Here is an 18465-nt window from a genome sequence, read left to right as displayed (position 1 = left end):
TGATATGCATAGATCCGATAGACAGGATCTATGCATGTCACAAATCCACCGTGCCGTACCCTATCGCAGTCATACACACAAGCCCTACCACACCTCCATCCCACCCCCCTTCTTCACCTTCACAAGCCAAACCCTACAATTTACTCTTCCCCCCCTTACCCCCTCCCTCCCTCTCCGTCTGCCTCCCCATATCCTCCGTCTCACTCGTCTCCGCCTTCAAACTCGCCGGATCACCCAGTTGCGTCTTATTCACCTTGTTTCCATCGTCGTTCGCAAGCGTCCCTCGTACTTTCTTGCTGTGAGGTAGATCTTCCTTTCCTTCCTCTTTCTTGCTACCTGCACTCCCGCCGTTGCCGATCGCTTTCTTGTCTGCGCCGTTGTCTGCGCCCCCGGCTGATGTGCCGGATTTGACGTAGGGGGCTGAGGGCGTGGGTGCGCCGATGGAGGAGGTTTCTCTTGATGGCGGGGAGGAGGAGGAGGAGGAGGAAGAGGTGGAGGAGGAGGAAGGTGCGTCGTTTGAAGGGAAAGTCTTGCTATCGTCGTTTTCAGGTTTCAGACTGACGTGGTCGCCGAGACGGGGAGTGGGTTTATCGGAGGTCATGGCTTCTTTGGTCTTTGGGTTTGAGAGGGTGCCGCGGACGGAGGAGGAGTGCGATGTGTCGACCATAATTGCTGACCAGGGTAGTTTTTCTTGTATGATTTGTATGATGAGTATGATGTGTATGAAGTCACAGTTACGTTCGAGGTATTTGACCGCGGAGAATGAAATCTGGGGAAAGAGGCTGGTTATGACATCTAGACCTTACCTGTACCTCGGCAGCTACGCAGCTACATCATTGAGAGATAGTGCGTGCTTTGGTGGTGGGAACACTGGATGGAGTGTCTAGCGCGTGGGCATGACGTCTTGCATTGTGAGGCGCGTTGTCACATGAAGATCTTGGTGATGATTTTGCGCGTTTTGGATTCCTTCAGAATATTGTTCGATTCAAAAACTGCTTGGGACCCATTGATCGCAGACCTTGGAGTTGAGGTTTTGAAGTGTTGACGATTGTTGTGGCCGTGAACGAATGAGGTTGTGCTGATGGCTTACAGAGCGGCGGAGCCCCAAGCTCCCCACAACCCGTCCCGCCGTTACACCTCGGCATCTATGCTACCCCAGAGTCTCGCGAGCTCCGCAGTTATGTCCTCACTGAACGCGAAGGCAGCACGCGCAATTCACACTGCAAACACTATCAATGCGCCATCATGGACGCGAAATACTCCCACCTGTTGTCTGTTCCCTGGGCCGCTGCCTTAATTAACGACCCCAACTGGACGCCGATGGAGACCAGCTCGCGGTCAGTAAAGCCATCAGGGGAAGACTCCTTCTTCGCAGGAACGCTTGGCACTGATCGCACAATAACAACGCTTCTTACCTTCCGTCCGAAAAATGAGGAAACAGGCGACATCGCGTACAAAGAGATTAAAACGATTGTGGAGCTAGGCGATGGGCTACAAGGCTACCCACGGATCGCACACGGCGGCTTCCAGGCAACGTTGCTTGACGAGATGTCCGGCGTCTTGATCGGGATGGTCATGGAGAAGAAGGCGCAAAGGGCAAGTAAGGACGGTCGCCGAGCGCCTGCCGTAAGCTACGTTACCGCCTGTTCGTCCATACCATGCATCAACACCGAAACACCAGCTGAGCACAAACAGATCTAAACACTACCTACAAGAGGCCGGCACCAACCCTGCAGACGCTTCTCTGCACAGCCAAGATCGAACGAATAGAAGACGGCGGTCGCAAACTCTACGCTCGCGCAACGCTCGAAGACGGCAACGGTACGATATACACCATCGCCGACGGCATGTTCATCAGACTTTCGACCAAGCTATGATACCTCCAGATGATCATGCGCTCTGCACGGGAATAGGCAGTGACCCCACAGTACTACTATGTGCCACGGAATTTGCTGAGGCGCCCGTCGAACTGTCTGGGCATCTGGATACCAACCTCGACAGTACATGGGCCACCACAGCGCGTACTACGCTTGTACATGAATACAATATCTCATCTGCAAAGTCGCACGGCTCGCGTGGCCATCTGTCATATCCGCTGCTTGTCGGGAGTTTGGTCGCACGGCATCGCGCAACGCAGCTGCCGCGACCCTGCGCAAAGTCTGAGAGACGGCGAGCTGTCGCGCACCTCAAAGCGCATCTCAACCCCTTTTGCAATACTGAATGCTGGTACACTACGATTCCAGCCTACGACTTTCAAGGTTTCGTTCAAGATACCCTCTTAGGCAGGCGTGTAAAGAGTCGCTTGAGCTATTCACCTGCTCCACCACGAATGGACTGTCCGACTTTGACCGAAGTTACAAGCGCACATTCGCTTGACCTCCTGTATTGCACATTCTGTTACTTTTTCATCGACTTGATGCTCAGATTTTGCCATGTGCGAAGCTACTGGGTCGGCGCCTGCTCTTAGTGGCAGATAGCCCGAAAGTGTAAGTCGAGTCTAGCCACATGACTGGTCATAGCCAGATTCTTTTAATCTATCTACCCTGACCCACATGATCTACCCTGTGCATGACCGTCGCCTAGGCCCGGCTCCTGTGCATCTGGGGTATTCGACGAGGCGTGCCATGTTGCAATCTCAAAGCATACACCTAGGAAATTGTCTCCAAACATGGCGTTCGGCCGACCTCTAACCAGCAACAGCTCCACGACGCCCAGACCTAGGCATGCCCGAGTCTGCAAACGACACTACACTCCGTGGCCAACGTTCACGCGCCTGACTTCGCCGCCGTCATTTGCGATTTTTGACTGGCGCCGTTTCAAAACAAGTCTGTTCCAATCAGGCAGGTCAAAAGAAAGGTGTCGGACTCGCCTTCACGTTGCTTGTCTCGCGGAAGCCTCACAAGACTCTCTGCATTCACCGCATCACAACTATGGGTGTGAAGTGAGTGCTCTGACGTCTAAGAGACTAACACATGAGCACGCGCGCTTGAGGCTTATGCTGCAGGGCAAGATCATAGGGCAGACTCATGCAGTGCGACGCATGGCATTTCTACCTAAGACTACCCCACATTTAGGCTTCGTGGCGAACTACTGTTGACGGCGCAAATCTGGGGTCATGAATCTTAAGATTCATGACCGCGGAGCCAATTGCCGGCTTCAACGCTCTGGTCTTGGCACTAGCGTTCGTCACATGCTTCCAAGGTTTGGTCGGTGTTTGCACAGTCACTGGACAGCGCTTTAACGGAAATAATATGCGTAGGGCCGTCCCGGTGACCAACGCTGTATCGAGGTTAGTTGTATATCCCCTGAGTCTTCTCACAACTTCTGCTTGTAGCTCACCCACAACATGTGTTGGGCAGCATGTTGGATCATCATCGTCATCCGCAGCTATTCATGTTCAGATAGCGACCGTAACTTGTACACGTAAAGTAGATCACACTGCTCACGAGAATAGAATAGGCTGTTCAACTTACCAAACAACACAAAACACCCTTCGGAGATGTGGCTTGAAAAGGAAGGGCGCGTACCTACACCCTCCCTTTCCCCAGACTATGTTACTCAAGCTAAGACATCTCGAAGCCGGGACCGAAGTAAGCTATGTAACCCTTCAAACGGCAACGGGGGTAGCCGTCTGGTGGGTTAGTCTTCGACAAGGCCTTATGACCTCCTAAGTGGTAGACGGTGAGGTGCTCATCACCGGATGTCGCTAGCTGGCCAGTCGGCATGCTTCATGGGGAGCAGATCTCCAAATGATCGCGTGGGTGTATGGTTCTTTCTCCTATCACGCATTGCCACGACGTGTAGCAGTGAACAAACGGGGAGATTAAATAGGCATCATGGTCTCCCCTTCTGAGACTTCTTCTCGCTACTACAGTCTACATTCCTTTGTACTCCTCCTCTTTGTGTTCTCACTGAACATACCATTATCTATTGGCATATACTCACGGCTATGCATTTGTCCTTCTTGCTCGCCTGCCTGAGTGCAGTAGGCATTCAGGGAGCTGCTATCGGTAAGCGAAGACCGTTTCCCCTGAAAACTTTCGTTACTGATACACTATAGCACGCTTCCCCAGACAGATAGTAGTGAATGATACGGAGCCTACCTCCAACATCAGCAGCATCCAGGGAGTTGCTGCCATCACAGATGGCTACTGGCTGAACGACCTCTCCGGCAACGGAAGAGCCGCCTTCAACGCCAACGGCGCTTACAAGGTCTTCCGCAACGTTAAGGAGTACGGAGCAAAGGGTAAGCTACTTTGCTTTTTGCGTTCCAGTACAAGTCTAACATCCTCATAGGCGACGGTGTCACCGATGATTCCGATGCAATCAACCGTGCCATTGCCGACGGCAACCGTTGCGGTCCCGGTGTGTGCGACTCGGCTACGGATTCCCCGGCCGTCGTCTATATCCCTTCTGGAACGTACCTCATTGGCAAGCCCATCATCTTCTACTACATGACTCAGCTCATCGGCAACCCCCGAGGTCTTCCCGTCTTGAAGGCTGCTCCAACCCTCCAGGCTATTGCTCTCATTGATGCTAGTCCTTATCAAAACAACGGTGCACCCGGCTGGACATCAACCAACATTTTCCTTCGGCAAATCCGCAACTTGATCATCGACGGCACTGCTGTTGCACCAACCAGCGGCTTCCAGGGTATCCACTGGCCCGCTTCGCAAGCCACGACCATCCAGAATGTCAAGATCCGCATGACACAGGCATCCAACTCAGTTCACGCTGGTATCTTCGTCGAGAACGGATCCGGTGGCCACATGGCTGATCTCGACATCGAGGGTGGCCTGTACGGGATGAACATTGGAAACCAGCAGTTCACCATGCGCAACGTCAAGATCTCCAAGGCCGTTACTGGTATCTCGCAGATCTGGGATTGGGGCTGGTTGTACGCTGGTCTTACTATTAGTGACTGCGGCACTGCTTTCTCTATGAGCAACGGCGGCTCGGCTAATAAGCTTGAGGTTGGCTCTGTTGTTATCATCGACTCTGAGATCACCAACTGCCAGAAGTTTGTCGATATGGCATGGACGCGTAACAGCGTTCCTACTGGTGCTGGACAGCTCGTGTTGGAGAACATCAAGCTTAACAACGTACCCAACGCCGTCGTAGGAAACGGAGCTACTGTTCTTCAGGGCGGTACCTTCACTATCCAAGCTTGGGGTCAGGGAAACAAGTACGCTCCCAATGCCAACGGTCCGGAGAAGTTCCAGGGAACCTTCACTCCTGTTGCTCGTCCAGGAGGTCTCTTGGATGGCAACAAGTACTACGCCAAGTCGAAGCCACAGTATGAGAACCTCAACTCTGGCGACTTTATCAGCGCTCGCGGCAGTGGAGCTGTAGGTGATGGTCGTACCGACGACACCCAGGCTGTTCAGAATGCCATCAACAGGGCTGTTTCCTCTAACAAGGTATGTCCCCTTTCAAACTCGCACTATTCCATAATCCGAGGCTAATCATTTTCCAAAAGGTCCTATTCTTCGAGCACGGCGTCTACAGAGTAACCAACACAATCTACGTCCCCCCCGGCTCCCGCATGGTCGGCGAGACCTTCCCCTCAATCATGGGCTCCGGCTCCGTCTTCTCCAACAAAGACGCCCCCGTCCCCATCATGCAAATCGGCAAGCCCGGCGAAAGCGGCCGCATCGAATGGTCCGACATGATTGTTCAAACCCAAGGCGCCACCCCCGGCGCCATCGTAATCCAATACAACCTCAACACCTCACGCGGCTCCGGCCTCTGGGACGTACACACGCGCATCGGCGGCGCCAAAGGCACAAACCTACAAGTCGCGCAGTGCCCCTCTACCGTCGGCAGCGTAAAACCCGAATGCATGGCCGCCCACACAAACGTCCACGTAACCAAGGGCGCCAACGGCGCCTACTTCGAGAACAACTGGTTCTGGACAGCCGACCACGACATGGACGATGCGCGCAGCACGCAAATCACCATCCTGACGGGTCGCGGCCTGCACGTCGAAGCCTCGAATGTGTGGCTCTGGGCCAACGGCGTCGAACACCACGCAAACTACCAGTACCAATTCAACGGCGCGTCTAACATCTTCGCCGGCTTCATCCAAACAGAAACACCATACTACATGCCCACGCCCGACGCCTCCAACCAACCCTACGGCACATCCTCTGCCTACTCCGACCCCGTGTACCCCTCCGGCGCCTCCGCCTACGGGCTACGCGTGCTGAACTCAAAGAACGTGCTTGTGTACGGTGGGGGACTGTATTCTTTCTTCCGCAATTACAGCACTAGTTGTTCGAGCGCGGATGCGAGTGGTGGGGCGAGGATATGCCAGAATAGGATTTTTAGTATTGAGGGGGATAGCAGTGTGCAGGCTTTTGCGCTTAGTGAGGTGGGTAGTGAGTGGATGGTTACGGTGGATGGGGTGGATAGGGCGGGTTGGAGGGATAATTTGAGTGTTTATTCGAATACTATTGGGTGGCTTGGGTATAGGGTTTGAGGTGGAGGGAGGATGATGGGCGGTTGGGAGATGAAGGAAGAGGACTGTATATATGGGATGGGGGATGGTGTTTGGTGTTTTGGAAGGGTTGTTTGGATGGCTGGTTGACCACGGTCGCTATCTTTCTGTCCGGATAGGATGGAATGGAGTCTTGGGTTGTATACTGCTGTTGTAGTATATTCTTTTTTACTGAATGCAAAGGATCAAGTCTTATCGGTTCTTCTTCTCTCTCTTTCTCTCTACTGACTGACTAACGGCCCATGTGGCACCCCATATCTAGTAGTCATCTTTCTGCTATGCAAAATCCATGATCCAAACCTCACTCGCTTCGTTCAGCTGATCAACATCGACATCATCTGCGCGTCAGGGTCAACCTTCCACACGTGCGACATCGGCGATCCCTGCATGTATTGTACAACAGGGTAATCAGGGGGTTACTCGTATATGCAGTGCTTGCAAAAATTGGTATGTAAGAACACCAGGTAATCACAAGTAACCGAAGTTTACATTGCATCCGAACTAACTCTCATGCAAGGCTAGCACACACAACACAACCTCCAACCGACCTCATCCAGACTGCCAACATACAAAGTGAAATGTGGAGTCAATCCATCGACACTCAAACACGTAATTACTCCAGATCAATGAGCAATACCGAAAGTCATCACCACCCAGTGCATGCACATGCCCTTATGCAACAGTTTTTCTTCGATAAGAATTAAGGAATGAATAAGAAATAAGAAATTGAATACTGGTATCCAGACGCCGTGATGAGGATGTGGGAATCGAAAATGTGGATCTCATGTCCAGAGCGGGACACGCTGAACGCCATACCAAAAACGCAAAGACACAACAGAATAAATGAAGTCGCGTGACACAACAAGAGTTTGCGTTGGACAGGGGAGTATGATCATCACTGCATGCGTTTTCGCTTACGCACGTCATCTGCTTCATCCTCCTCGCTGCGTTCCGCAGTTTCCGCGGGATTGAGGAGCGAGTGGACATTGGACGCCATACTAGATCGTCGAGTAGGTGGTCCAGTGTCGAGGCCTTTGAAAGGGTATCTAGCTCCCGGTAGTGTCCAGCCAGCATCCGGATTTAATGTCGACGGCATGTTTTCATTTGGCGGTGGAGGAGAGCCGTGTCTTGACTGTGCTTGCCGTGGACCGCGGGGTAATTGATATGATTCCAATGCATCACGGAGCTGCTGGTCACCACCTCCGATAGGTGGATGGCGCGGTGACGAGGGCCATTGTGTGGAGTTGTAACCAGAAGCGTAGGGCGAATTGACAGCAGGGTTGGGTGGCTGTGGTTGCCAACCGTGTAAGCGGATATCTGCCGAGGTGTGCCGCCTATATAGATTATACGGAGGGGACAAAGTGCTTGGCAAGTTGCTCCCCAGGTTTGCACCTCCCGGCTGCTGGACTTGTGGTGGAGGAGGTGGGGGTGGCTGATGGGAAACTGGGGTTCTGGCTGAAGATGGAGAGTAATTACCCGTGCCTATTGAACCGTAACGTCGCGGAGAAATTGCAAGATGGGCCGGGATCGGAGCCTTGTATGGAGCTTGCCGTGAAACGTTCGCCAAGGATCCTCTCCGCGATTCTGTTAGATTGTCTTGTGGCATTTGCCGGGGTGAAAGTGGTGGGCCGTTGCTGCTGTCTACTTGCATGAAGTAGGATTGGCGTGCGGAGAGAGGTGCATCTTCTGGTGGCTCTAATGCTCGGAGCATGTCTGTTTGTCGTGCAATTTCACGCTGCATCATAGCGACTGGCAAAGTCAGTGTATGTCGCGCAGATAAGGTTTGAGCATTGACGCGTACCATCCCTATGGATAGGGTTTTCCGGGTCCGGCACCATTTGCATGATGAGGTTTGCAAGGTCCTGATTCCACTGAAAATCTGTTAGCTGTTGTGTATTGGAGTCTAGACAATTTACTTACTTGGTGGCATTTCATCATGCCCTCGGCAAGCACCGAACTCCTTTGAGTGAGGTATGCGCATGTGTCTTCTGATCGCTGCATGCGCGCATGCATGTCATGGAGGTTATATTCGAGACTCTGGAGACGTGACTCGACAGGGTCCGGCATAGGGTCGACCGCCTGCCCAGCTGGTGGGCCAAGGGGCATTTTGGGCGCGGGGAAGGACTCGCGATGGACGAGGGCATGTCTAGAAGCACGTCGCTTGATCTCGCGCAGACCGACCAGATCGCCTCGCTTGAAGTTTCCGTTGCCGTGCTTGAACTCCCATAGCGGGGTGTCTGGCGATCCAGTGTGGAAAACGTCGCTCACTGCAGCAGTACAGTCAGCATGTGATTATGGCATGGCGGAAAGAAATTGGACACGTACCCTTGTGAAAGCCGTACATGTTCAGCTGGCGCACAAATGAGGAAATGTTGGTGTGCTTGAAGTAGGACCTGGGATTTGTTAGCCAGAAAGCCTGAAGCGGCCGTGGCTTCAGGTGTACGTACGAAAGGACTTTGGAGAACTCGCTAGAGGGTGACATGACGAAGCTCTCGTTAGTGCTCGCCCAGGAGATGAGGTGCTGGATGCTCTGGTCTTCGAGCATGCTGTGTCGTGTTAGTGTCGCATCGCGTGCGTACTGTTGCGGCACACGTACTTGTATAGCTTGTGTATGAAGGCCGTCTGGACGACCTTGGGCTGTTGTGCAGCTGCGGCAGCGCCCACTGCAGGCGCGGTGTTGCCATTGGGCGGCGAAGTGTTTTCCGAATCGCCGTTTCCTTCTCTTTGCGACGGCAGCTGGAAAGAGACCGATTGGGTGCGCTCGTTGGGCGGGCCCATGGTTGACGACGAGGGCGTGATGTCCATGGGGTCCCGGGACGCCGCAAGCCTCGGGCTGGACGAGGGCAGGATGGGAATCGACTTGTGCAGGTTGGGATGGTGAGGGTCACCCGAAAAGGGACTGCGGCGGGCCTCTGCGACAGAAGCCATGTGGGCGATGTGGAGAGCAGGCGTGGTGTTGAGATGTCAGGCCTGCTGCGTGCGTGGAGACGGGCGCACGGGGGTCGTGCAGGGGAGAGGGAATTGAGCAGCGAGCGATGGGCGCAAAGATTCAGAAGTGTCTCGAAAAATGCTTGAGGCCGGGTGGATGCAGGGTCCCGACTTGCGGTGGCAGCGAACGTGGGTGGGCGGAGAAGATGCGGAGGAGCATGCGATATGTGTGGCCGACGTCGCCGCAGAAGCTTCGAATCGGCGGGCGAGCGTCTTGGAAGCTTCCTAGGCTTGGGGATTTCTTCTAGCGCCTGCGCGAGCCGTAGAAATATGGTTCCAGAAAAAGTCGGCGTGGCAGACGGTGCCAGTGGTCCTTTGTCGGATCGGGAGCGGCCGTCGCTGAGGAATAGGAGCTCGCGCAGTCCGAGGGGCAGGTCCGAGCGCTGAAGACGACGACAATTCCAGATGCTCCGGGATACTGTGTTTGAGCGTGCGAGGCTTGGCGGGGGAGGAGAAGACAGGTTCGTGGGAACTGGCAGACTGCGAGGCGCGGCGAGATATGCCGGCGTGTCGCAACACTGGCTACGGACGGAAAGGAGGTCCAGGCACGGGGCGTCGAGGGCGGAACGGTAGCGCTACCGCTGAGAATACTATGGGGGATCGCGATGTGGGAGCGTGCTGCGGGAGCATCTGAAGGCCTTTGCGCACCACCAGCCGAGCCAAGTGTCATCCAACGCTGAGGGGACACATGGCCATCTTCATTTATCTACCTATCTATCACCGCCTTCAGCACTGTGTAGCTCTAGGTACCCCAACGCCCGCTGACAGGCCATGGCCCGCCGTCCGGGTTTGCTGCCATGGTAGGGCAATGGCATGCAGCTCACGGCAAAGACGTCGCTCCTTGTCGACGTTGCATGTGCCCGCGACCCCTGCCATCGGCCAGCTGCAGGTCGAGACACTGAAACATTGCTCGACCATAATAACCCACCGCTAATATCACTATAACGCGAACTGTTTCTGCTGCGGGGTCAGCATATAATGCGCCTCATATGCCTATGCTCCTCCCGAGTGCCCGTGATGCGGCTGCGGATGCGGAAGGGGAGTGGCACAGACTAGAATACCGAACCTTCGCCAGAGTTGCCTCAAATGCTGCCGGGCAGCTGAAGCCGACTGACTCCCTTGCCCATGGTCAAACACTGCTAGTACGACTCGCGAGCATCGACGCCATCCTCGGCTTTCACGCGTGGTAGAAGGCAGGGGAGGGTCCAGGGTCTGCAGGCAGCCTTCACGCACAGACCTCCTTGGATAAACGTCAACCACCAACCTTCCTTCGAGTCAGCCTCGACCGACTTTCCCCAGGCCAACCCAGGTGCCGTCAACGCAGAACGTTAGCTTTACCCCGACGCTACCACCTGCCGTCACCGCACCAGTCTATCACCGACCGCTCGGGTGGCGAGTCGCTATCCTATCGATAGCCCTGCCTTGGATCGGCAGAAAAAGCAGCATGGCAGCCATGGCTACCGACTTCATCGATGCGTTTCGACGCATGCATGTACATGAGAGAGAACAGGCGCTCAAGGCTCTAACAGCTGAACTATCGCCGTATGAGTGGAGGACACTCCACGCCACGACAAGCAGTCGTACCTTCCAATTCGACGTCATCGGCAATCTGCCCGTTGAGCTAGTGGCCCAGGTGTTCTCGCATTTAGACGTTGCTGCTCCTTACCGCTTGCAAAGTGTCTCAAGACGATGGAATCACACTCTCCAGAGCTTATACGTGATCAAAGCAAGCCTCAACCAGTGGTACCAAGGCACTGTCAACTTCCAAGATGCCGACCACGCTCTGTGTCAAAAGAAAGCCCGCAAGATAAATGCCTTTCGTACTGGCAAGCCGCGCAAAGTCTACAAGATAACACCCAAGGATCATATAGATGATATCTATTTAGCAGGAAACAGTCTCATCTGGCAAAGCCTAACCTTCACTCCGGAAAACCAATCGCGAAACGTCTGCGTCCTCGATCTAGCTACATGGGATCTTCGCTTCCTGGGTGGCGAAGGCCGTGAACGAATTATCGACGTCTTCATATCTAGTGAGATTGTGGCGCTAACAACCTGGGCGAACATCTGCTACGTTCACGAATTGCATGGCAAACGAGGTTGCAAGAAGTTCAGAGTACCAAACAACAACTATTTCGCCAGCGTTGCCTGTCGAGAGCGCACTGTCGCATGTTATCATATCGACTCCGGTTTTGCATCGGTGTATGTCTGGGAATACGACTCCCAGCGTGGAAGATCCTTCGATATCAACTTTGAACCCGGTAACATGTTCTGGGGGACCGATGTCGTGTAAGTAATCGCTCTGGGGTTGCTGAGCGGTGCTCGTATCCTTTGAAGCCAAGGAATCTACCAACACTGAGATCCTCTATGCATCCTTTGCACGTAAAGCTAATCCGAGTCTAGCATGAACGAATCAAATGCCATTGCTCCTATCATACAGCCTGCGACCCAGACAATCATCTTATTTGCCAATGCTGCACGTAACAATGACGTTCCTGTCCATCAAATGTACTTCGCATTCGGTCGCTACACATACAGCGGGCAGTGTCTTAGTACACACCATGCAAACCTCCATGGGGTGACTCCTCTCTCGCATTTTTCCCATACTCCAAACACTTTCGTTCCAGTCGACGACAAGCAGAACATACTGTCGATAGTCATGCGAGACACCGAAGGCAAGTCATCCTTCCTAGTGCGCTTCAACGAAGAAGAAATGGACATGAGTGTATGGGAGGGTTCCCGGCTTTACGAACACCCCGAATACTTAGATACCAATGGTGCCATGGCGTGCTGGAAGGACACATGCTATGCCGCATTCTGGGACGGGGACGTCGAAATGCGTGACACGATTGCGCTTATGGATCGGAAAGCCGACAAGCATCACATGAACGCGGTTGAGGGCGCCAGTAACGGCAGAACCTACAAGCCCATCGTGTCTGAATCAATGGACAACGAGTCACTCGATCTCGACATCAACGCCCCCGTTGTGATGAACGAAGACTATGTTATCAGAAACGCGGGGAATAGGTTCTACATACTCTGCTTTGACGATGACGATGAAGGGAAGAAACCACAGGAGAGTGGACAGTTCTTTGATATAGGAGAGCTTGAGGTGTTGAAGGGTATGGATACTTGGGTTGTTCAACCACATTACAAGGGGTGGCTACAGTCTCGGCCATATGCCCGTGTAAAGGAAATCTGGGGGCCAGAGCTGGAACGCCGGAGGCAGGAGCTTTCATTATCTTCAGAAAGTGACTAGTCATTGAGATATAGTTGTGTATGTGTAGCAAACCTTGGGAATGCGAGAGGGTTTCTAGTAACCCCTAGTAACGCTCCATGCAACAGGACACAGACCAACTCCGAATTATCTACTGCACCCTGGTTGACTGATCTATATCTCCTGTCTCGCCCGCTCTAGCATCCGCAATGTCTCCCCAATAATCGCACTTTCTACTCCGATCAACCCATCACTCATCAGTCGAGCATGACCGATAACGAATCTGAAATGTGGAATGATAACCCTATCAGATTGGCACGATCATTCATGTCAAGTCATTTGCTCATGCAATATCTATTGTTGCTATCCAATCCCATTCAAACTCCAGTATATCCCATACGTCCGTTAAATGCTATCGACCGAATGCCGTAAATGTCACGCAGACTTTTCTCTTTCATCGTGGTCATCTCCCTTCTATCCTTCCTCGATGGAAAACTCCTATTGCTTGCCCTCCTGCTCCCTCGAAAGACGGTCATGCTCGTCAATGTCACTAAATCAACGTTAGCAAAGAACATATGCGAGCAAGAACAAAACATACGTAGCCTCCCAAGGATAACAAATCCAAACATCCCCCACCGTCCTCGCCGCACTATACCTCCCCTCCAGAATCCCCTGCGGCAACGCCCCCTTCTTCGCCTTATCCTTATTATGCAGGACAAAAATGCTGAAATTGGTTTTCTCGCCCTCCCTTCCCAGTTTCTTCACCGCGGCTTCCACATCCTTCTCCAACTCCCTGACCGCGTACTCTAAGGTGGTTCGTGTATCGTCGACCTCGTCAACGATCAACACGTTCTTGCCGATCAGATTCGCCATTTCGAGGCTGGAGAGGTCGAGCCATTGTGTGCGCGTGACTTTTGTGCCAGGGGTCTCGATGTCTTTGTCGGTGGTTGTGGGCAGGGTTTCGTAGAGGGAGAGGCCGATGGCTTGGATGGGGATGTTGGGGCTGTTTGAGCGCTTGAGGAAGGATCTGTTGAACAAGTATATTAGTTTATGTGTCTGGTATGTACGGTGTGTGTGTGTGTGTGTGTGTGTGTGCGTTTGGGAATATAATACCGGAGGATGCGCGCGGGGACGTAGCCGCCGCCGCCGATGGCGATCATGAGGTTGGGCTTGAAGTCATTGAGGATTTGGTCTGCGGCTTCTTGGCACAGCTTGTGCACCTGTGGGGAGGGGGGTTGTTAGCTGTGTTATTTGTACTTTGTTTGCTGCGCGGTGTTGCGCAAGGGTTCGAGGGTCGTGGTCGCATGTATACGATACGAACAGAGTCTCCAGCATCGCTTTCCACAATATCTGTATGGCGCGATACCAGCCTCGCGTTGTATACATCGTGGTGACACAAAGACACCTCACGCGCGTGCGTGCGCGGGGTGTCTAATCGCATGTGTAACAATAGATCTCGAAAGAACGTACCTGGTTGTATGTGACGTAAACCTTCTCGACCATGTTCGCGGTAGTATTCAGGATAATATCTCCAAGTGTAAAGAGTGTAATCAAAGTTGAACGGAGGAAGTGGAATTGTTTTTGCAAAAAAAAAGTCTGTCCGCCCGCGGGAGAGTCAAGAAATGGTTACCTACTTAGGTAGGCAAGGCTAGAGCGGCGTACGCCGAAAATCTATGGTGGGGGATTAGTGCCCCGCAATCTGGGACTGGGCCAATCAGGTGGAACGTGGTCGTGATTCACATACGCGATTTGGTTCGTGGACCCTTCTGCAGCAGGTCTTCATTCACAGCAAACACGTGCAGCAAAGTCGAATTATTTCTAAGCAGGACGAACAGGGTATATTGATTGACTGATGAGGGTCATAACATCGTAATCATTACCCAACAAAAAGCACGTCCATCTGATGCGATGCTATGCTTGCGACAAGCACTCCCATCTCCATCCCTTCTAGCTTTCTACAATCCTTCGCTCAAGTTGAAAAGCTTCCGCCCGCAAAAAGGGTATATCGTGATTATTATACAAGAAGGTAAAGCAAAGTAACCCAGATAGACCACCTTCTCTTTTTTGGTAAAACGCCGGACGATGAGGGAGATAAAACGCTGCAAACGTATATGTAAGTATGAGAAAAGCACGGCCGAGGAACGTTGGACTCGTGCTGAACGTTCAATTGGTTGAATGGTTGTTTGTTGATGGCGTGGGCGGGGGAGAAGTCTGGCTTCCTCATTTGATGCCCATTTGGCGGAACTTGCGGGATGCGCGACGGCGCAGGCGGTTCATGCCCATAGCCTTCCTGAGGCTGTCCCGATCGTCGTCTTCATCTTCTTCTTGTGGTACGGTGAGCATTCGTCGACCGTTTGTGGTTTTGACCGAAGTCTGGTGCGCCAGGATGTTCTGTTCACGCCAGAACATGCGCTTTTGGTCAATGACATTCTGTGACAGGTTGCCGAACCCCTTCTTCACGAACGCCAGGTCGTGCAGGATGTTGGGGTCGAGGCAACGTCTGGGCAGTGTCTGGACTGCCATGAAGATCTCGCCATCGCCAGGACGGTACTTTTTGATTTCTGGTTCACCCAGCTTGAAGATGGCAAGGGCGTAGCGGTAAAGGGCACGGGGTCCTTCATAGAGGAAGGCGTCCCAAACGCGGAGTACCGTTTCAATTGGCAGAACACCAACGAAGATGCTCATGAACCAGGAAGTGCAAGAAAGAGCGACTGTGGGCTGGCGTTGGAACTTGGAATTGGGGTGAGCGTTGGAGCCGGCGCCGCTGTTGATGAGATCGGTGTCGTTAATTGATGCCCATACCTTTGGCAGGTAGTCCTTGATCAACATCATCAGGACATTGACCTCGGTGTTTGCCAAGCTGCGAGCGTGAGCACCAGGCAGATGGTTTTGCGTGATGATTGTGAGAAGAATGAAGACCTTTTCCTTGTCCTGCTTCAGGAACAATAGAAGAAGGCCGGCAATGAAGTTGAGCGACTGGCAATAACCAATATTGGGGTTGTTCAGGGCGAAGCAAGATAGGACTTCGCGCAGGTCCTGGATCAACACGGGTTCGTCGTCAGACTCGCCGTCCAGTAGATCAGTCGCTGCTTCCGGGCGGAAATGGATGTTGTCGGGGAATGTCCTGTCGAGATCGCGCTCAATGGCATCTTTATCGTCTTTGTTGAGCTCATCACGGTTGACGCGAGCTACCAGAGACTTGTACAGGCCGACATTTTCCTTCCGCGCAAGCACGTGCTGACCGCCAGAATAGTACCACCACATGGCACCTCTCCACTCAGGAGGGTAGCCCTTGCGAGCATAGCGCTTGACCTTCTCGCACATTTCAGGAAACCTAGTAGGCTCATTCGTTGATAGACCTTGCTTGGCCATCAATGAAATCCATTTGCCTCTCCGGCGGGAGATGTGGTCTTCGTATTTGGAAGCCCATGCGTTGTACTCCTGCACGTTGATCTTGTCGGAAGCCTTCTTGAATCCATAGCGATCTCTCTCGGTAGGGGCGGCCGTCTTTCGCAGGCCAGGTATTACGGTGGGGATCTGGTTGGGAGGTGCCAATGTAGGGCCTCTCGGGGACTCGGGCTTGCTCTTGGCTGTCGTGAGCTGAGACATCATGCCAAGATCGAACAGTGCGCTCTTTCGGTCGAAGACACTGGTGGAAGCGCGACGAGGAATAGCCTCATCTTCGTCCAGCTCGGGGAGCGGCTCGGATCTTTGCATAGGTGGAGATTGAGGAACATGGGAACTGGCAAGAGATTCACTGGAAAAGGTGCGAGGGACGCTTGGTCTCTTGCTATGTCGCTTGGAGTAAGCTTCGATGTTGGCCCAATCCTGGCGCGACATTCGCGACCGACTTGGGGGCAGTTGTGGAAGATTGGAAATATCACGACGGATATGGTCCAGCTGTGAGCGGCTACCCGTGGATCTACTGGAGCGGTGGCCCTTGGCTTCCGTCGTTCTGAGAGCAAGAGCTTGCAGTGTGACAGACACGCGCCTCGGTGCTTCTTCATTTGTTCGTTTCACTGTGCTCGATCGCTTCTTTCTGGATTGTTGTGTTGCGGCCTCAATCGTTCGTGGGGTGTATGCGGCCTGGAACGGGCTGACCTGTACCGAGGGCAGTAGTTCGATTCGCAGCGCCTTTCGCTCTGTCGGATCGAGGTTGTACACCTCGTCCACGTCCGAGCCAGAAGGAGGACGAATTGTCAATAGCTCCTTCGAATTCGCGTTACGTCCAAGTTTGCTGTGCGTCGAAAGGCGTGTCCGGTCATCCCATTGCTTGAGGCTTTCACTCGATTGGAAGGAGTCTAGCGAATCGAAATCGCGAGATGGCGTCTGCGAAAGCTCGGGGAGTTCCGCGTCAAGACCCGCTGGCGAGGGGCTGTGCATGTCTCGTTCATCCTGCTCCATGATAGGACTACGCTCCTCATCTTCCTCATCGTAGTAGTATGAATCCAACACATCGCCAACGGCGTCTAGATTCTCATCTTCCTCGGCGATTTCTGATGTCAATATTGTTTCCGGGGAACCGTCGCGTTCCCGAAGGCGTTCCAGACGATCTCTCGATGGATCCCGGGAATAGACGCTGTTGTGTCGATCACTGGCGATGGAGCTCCGTGCGGTGACAATACTGCTTCTTTCCGTGCCACTAGTTTCGAGTACACTGGAAGACGCATTGGTCCAACCGGATCTGAAACTGGCCCGTGGCTCCTCACCACGAAACGGTCGAGGTGGGGGAGGATAGTAGTCAGTATGAGACCAGTTCGGCACACCTCTGTTCGGCTTGTAGGTGCCGGATAGATTGGAGCGTTCGTTGCCTCGGTATTGGGCGTAGTCGGGGATCGAGGTCACGGACCTCAGAGGCGGTGTTGGATGGAAGTTCTGCTGCGAAGAATTGGTCATTCCACGTGGTCGGAGAGGGGAGCTGGGTGAGCCAGGAAGGTCTTCGTTGGAAGAGTCCCATGACGGTCCGGTCGAATTGACGGGATTGCTGGCGAGCGGGTTGAAAATAGCGCGGAGGTCAGGCGAGCGAGGGCCGCTGTCCTGACGGGCCATGGCAGGAGCCATTATGGGGGACATTGGGGCAGATGCCATCCCCGCTTGCACGCCGTTGGGAGGGGGAGGTACGGCGGCATGGCGAAGTAGGGAAGGAGCGCGATGGCGCTGGGAAAAGCCGGGGGAAGGCAGTGCTGCAAGCGGAAGGGTCGGGCTGTCTGCAGGCGACGGGCTGTAGGCGGGCCGTTCGTAGGGTGGCGCGTCTGCTGTGTCCATCTGGAGCTCAGCTGGGTGCTTGGCCCGGTGCGCTCCAAAGCCTCTTCTCGCTACATACGGAAGCTGTGGCTGCGGCGATGTCGGCGGCGTGTATTCCGCCGTGGGAGAGCGGTAGGGGACGTATGGCTCCGGCTCGGCTGCTGGAGAGACGCCTGTAGCGACACGTAGGAGAGCGTCGCCCATGGCGTAGTGAAGGGGTGCGGGTGTGGTGGGCGTTGGCGGGACGGGCGCTCATTCGACCGGGAAACAGGACAGCTCGGAGGTTGAAATTCGCGGTAACATTCTCGGGTGCAGCGCAGGTGTGGGCGGTGATTATCGTGAATGGGCGTGGGTTGGGTGGTGGAGGCCTGCTCTGGGGGCGCGGCGGCGGGTCGACGTGGGGAGCTTCAGAGCTCTGGGTGTGAATGGGGTCAGGTAAAGAATGAGGGCATGCGAAGGATAAGGAACGTGACGTGCGGCACTGGCGCGGTGCAATCAGACGGTGGTGAGGGATGGGTGC

At 53.8% G+C, this 18465-nt stretch overlaps 7 protein-coding genes across 7 annotated transcripts; 3 read left to right on the top strand and 4 right to left on the bottom strand.

Moving 5' to 3' along the window:
- Nucleotides 1–133: 133 nt before the first annotated feature.
- J4E85_008377 (uncharacterized protein) lies at nucleotides 134–667 on the bottom strand (the record flags this gene model as incomplete). The annotated part of the gene is made up of 1 exon (XM_051472603.1): nucleotides 134–667. One exon carries the CDS (start codon nucleotides 665–667, stop codon nucleotides 134–136), a length of 534 nt encoding a protein of 177 aa, XP_051323424.1.
- A 578-nt stretch (nucleotides 668–1245) lies between these two features.
- J4E85_008376 (uncharacterized protein) lies at nucleotides 1246–1877 on the top strand (the record flags this gene model as incomplete). Its single annotated transcript, XM_051472602.1, has 2 exons — nucleotides 1246–1600; nucleotides 1696–1877. The coding sequence occupies 2 exons, from the start codon at nucleotides 1246–1248 to the stop codon at nucleotides 1875–1877; spliced, it is 537 nt and encodes a 178-aa protein (XP_051323423.1).
- Nucleotides 1878–3949: 2072 nt separating this feature from the next.
- On the top strand, nucleotides 3950–6321 carry EXG1 (exo-1,3-beta-glucanase; the record flags this gene model as incomplete). Its single annotated transcript, XM_051472601.1, has 5 exons — nucleotides 3950–4010; nucleotides 4061–4246; nucleotides 4297–5420; nucleotides 5480–6220; nucleotides 6274–6321. The coding sequence occupies 5 exons, from the start codon at nucleotides 3950–3952 to the stop codon at nucleotides 6319–6321; spliced, it is 2160 nt and encodes a 719-aa protein (XP_051323422.1).
- Nucleotides 6322–7394: 1073 nt separating this feature from the next.
- On the bottom strand, nucleotides 7395–9427 carry J4E85_008374 (uncharacterized protein; the record flags this gene model as incomplete). The annotated part of the gene is made up of 7 exons (XM_051472600.1): nucleotides 7395–7787; nucleotides 8145–8248; nucleotides 8301–8370; nucleotides 8420–8766; nucleotides 8825–8892; nucleotides 8947–9045; nucleotides 9096–9427. 7 exons carry the CDS (start codon nucleotides 9425–9427, stop codon nucleotides 7395–7397), a joined length of 1413 nt encoding a protein of 470 aa, XP_051323421.1.
- Nucleotides 9428–10940: 1513 nt separating this feature from the next.
- Nucleotides 10941–12743, top strand: J4E85_008373 (uncharacterized protein; the record flags this gene model as incomplete). The annotated part of the gene is made up of 2 exons (XM_051472599.1): nucleotides 10941–11773; nucleotides 11888–12743. The coding sequence occupies 2 exons, from the start codon at nucleotides 10941–10943 to the stop codon at nucleotides 12741–12743; spliced, it is 1689 nt and encodes a 562-aa protein (XP_051323420.1).
- A 456-nt stretch (nucleotides 12744–13199) lies between these two features.
- On the bottom strand, nucleotides 13200–14204 carry J4E85_008372 (uncharacterized protein; the record flags this gene model as incomplete). Its single annotated transcript, XM_051472598.1, has 4 exons — nucleotides 13200–13251; nucleotides 13300–13728; nucleotides 13815–13921; nucleotides 14172–14204. 4 exons carry the CDS (start codon nucleotides 14202–14204, stop codon nucleotides 13200–13202), a joined length of 621 nt encoding a protein of 206 aa, XP_051323419.1.
- A 717-nt stretch (nucleotides 14205–14921) lies between these two features.
- On the bottom strand, nucleotides 14922–18149 carry J4E85_008371 (uncharacterized protein; the record flags this gene model as incomplete). The annotated part of the gene is made up of 1 exon (XM_051472597.1): nucleotides 14922–18149. One exon carries the CDS (start codon nucleotides 18147–18149, stop codon nucleotides 14922–14924), a length of 3228 nt encoding a protein of 1075 aa, XP_051323418.1.
- Between the last annotated feature and the right edge of the window lie 316 nt (nucleotides 18150–18465).

The sequence above is a fragment of the Alternaria conjuncta genome (assembly GCF_024043145.1).
Source record: "Alternaria conjuncta strain BMP 0040 chromosome Unknown scaffold_13, whole genome shotgun sequence".
Lineage (NCBI taxonomy): Eukaryota > Fungi > Ascomycota > Dothideomycetes > Pleosporales > Pleosporaceae > Alternaria > Alternaria conjuncta.
This window is presented reverse-complemented; position numbering and strand designations above follow the sequence as displayed.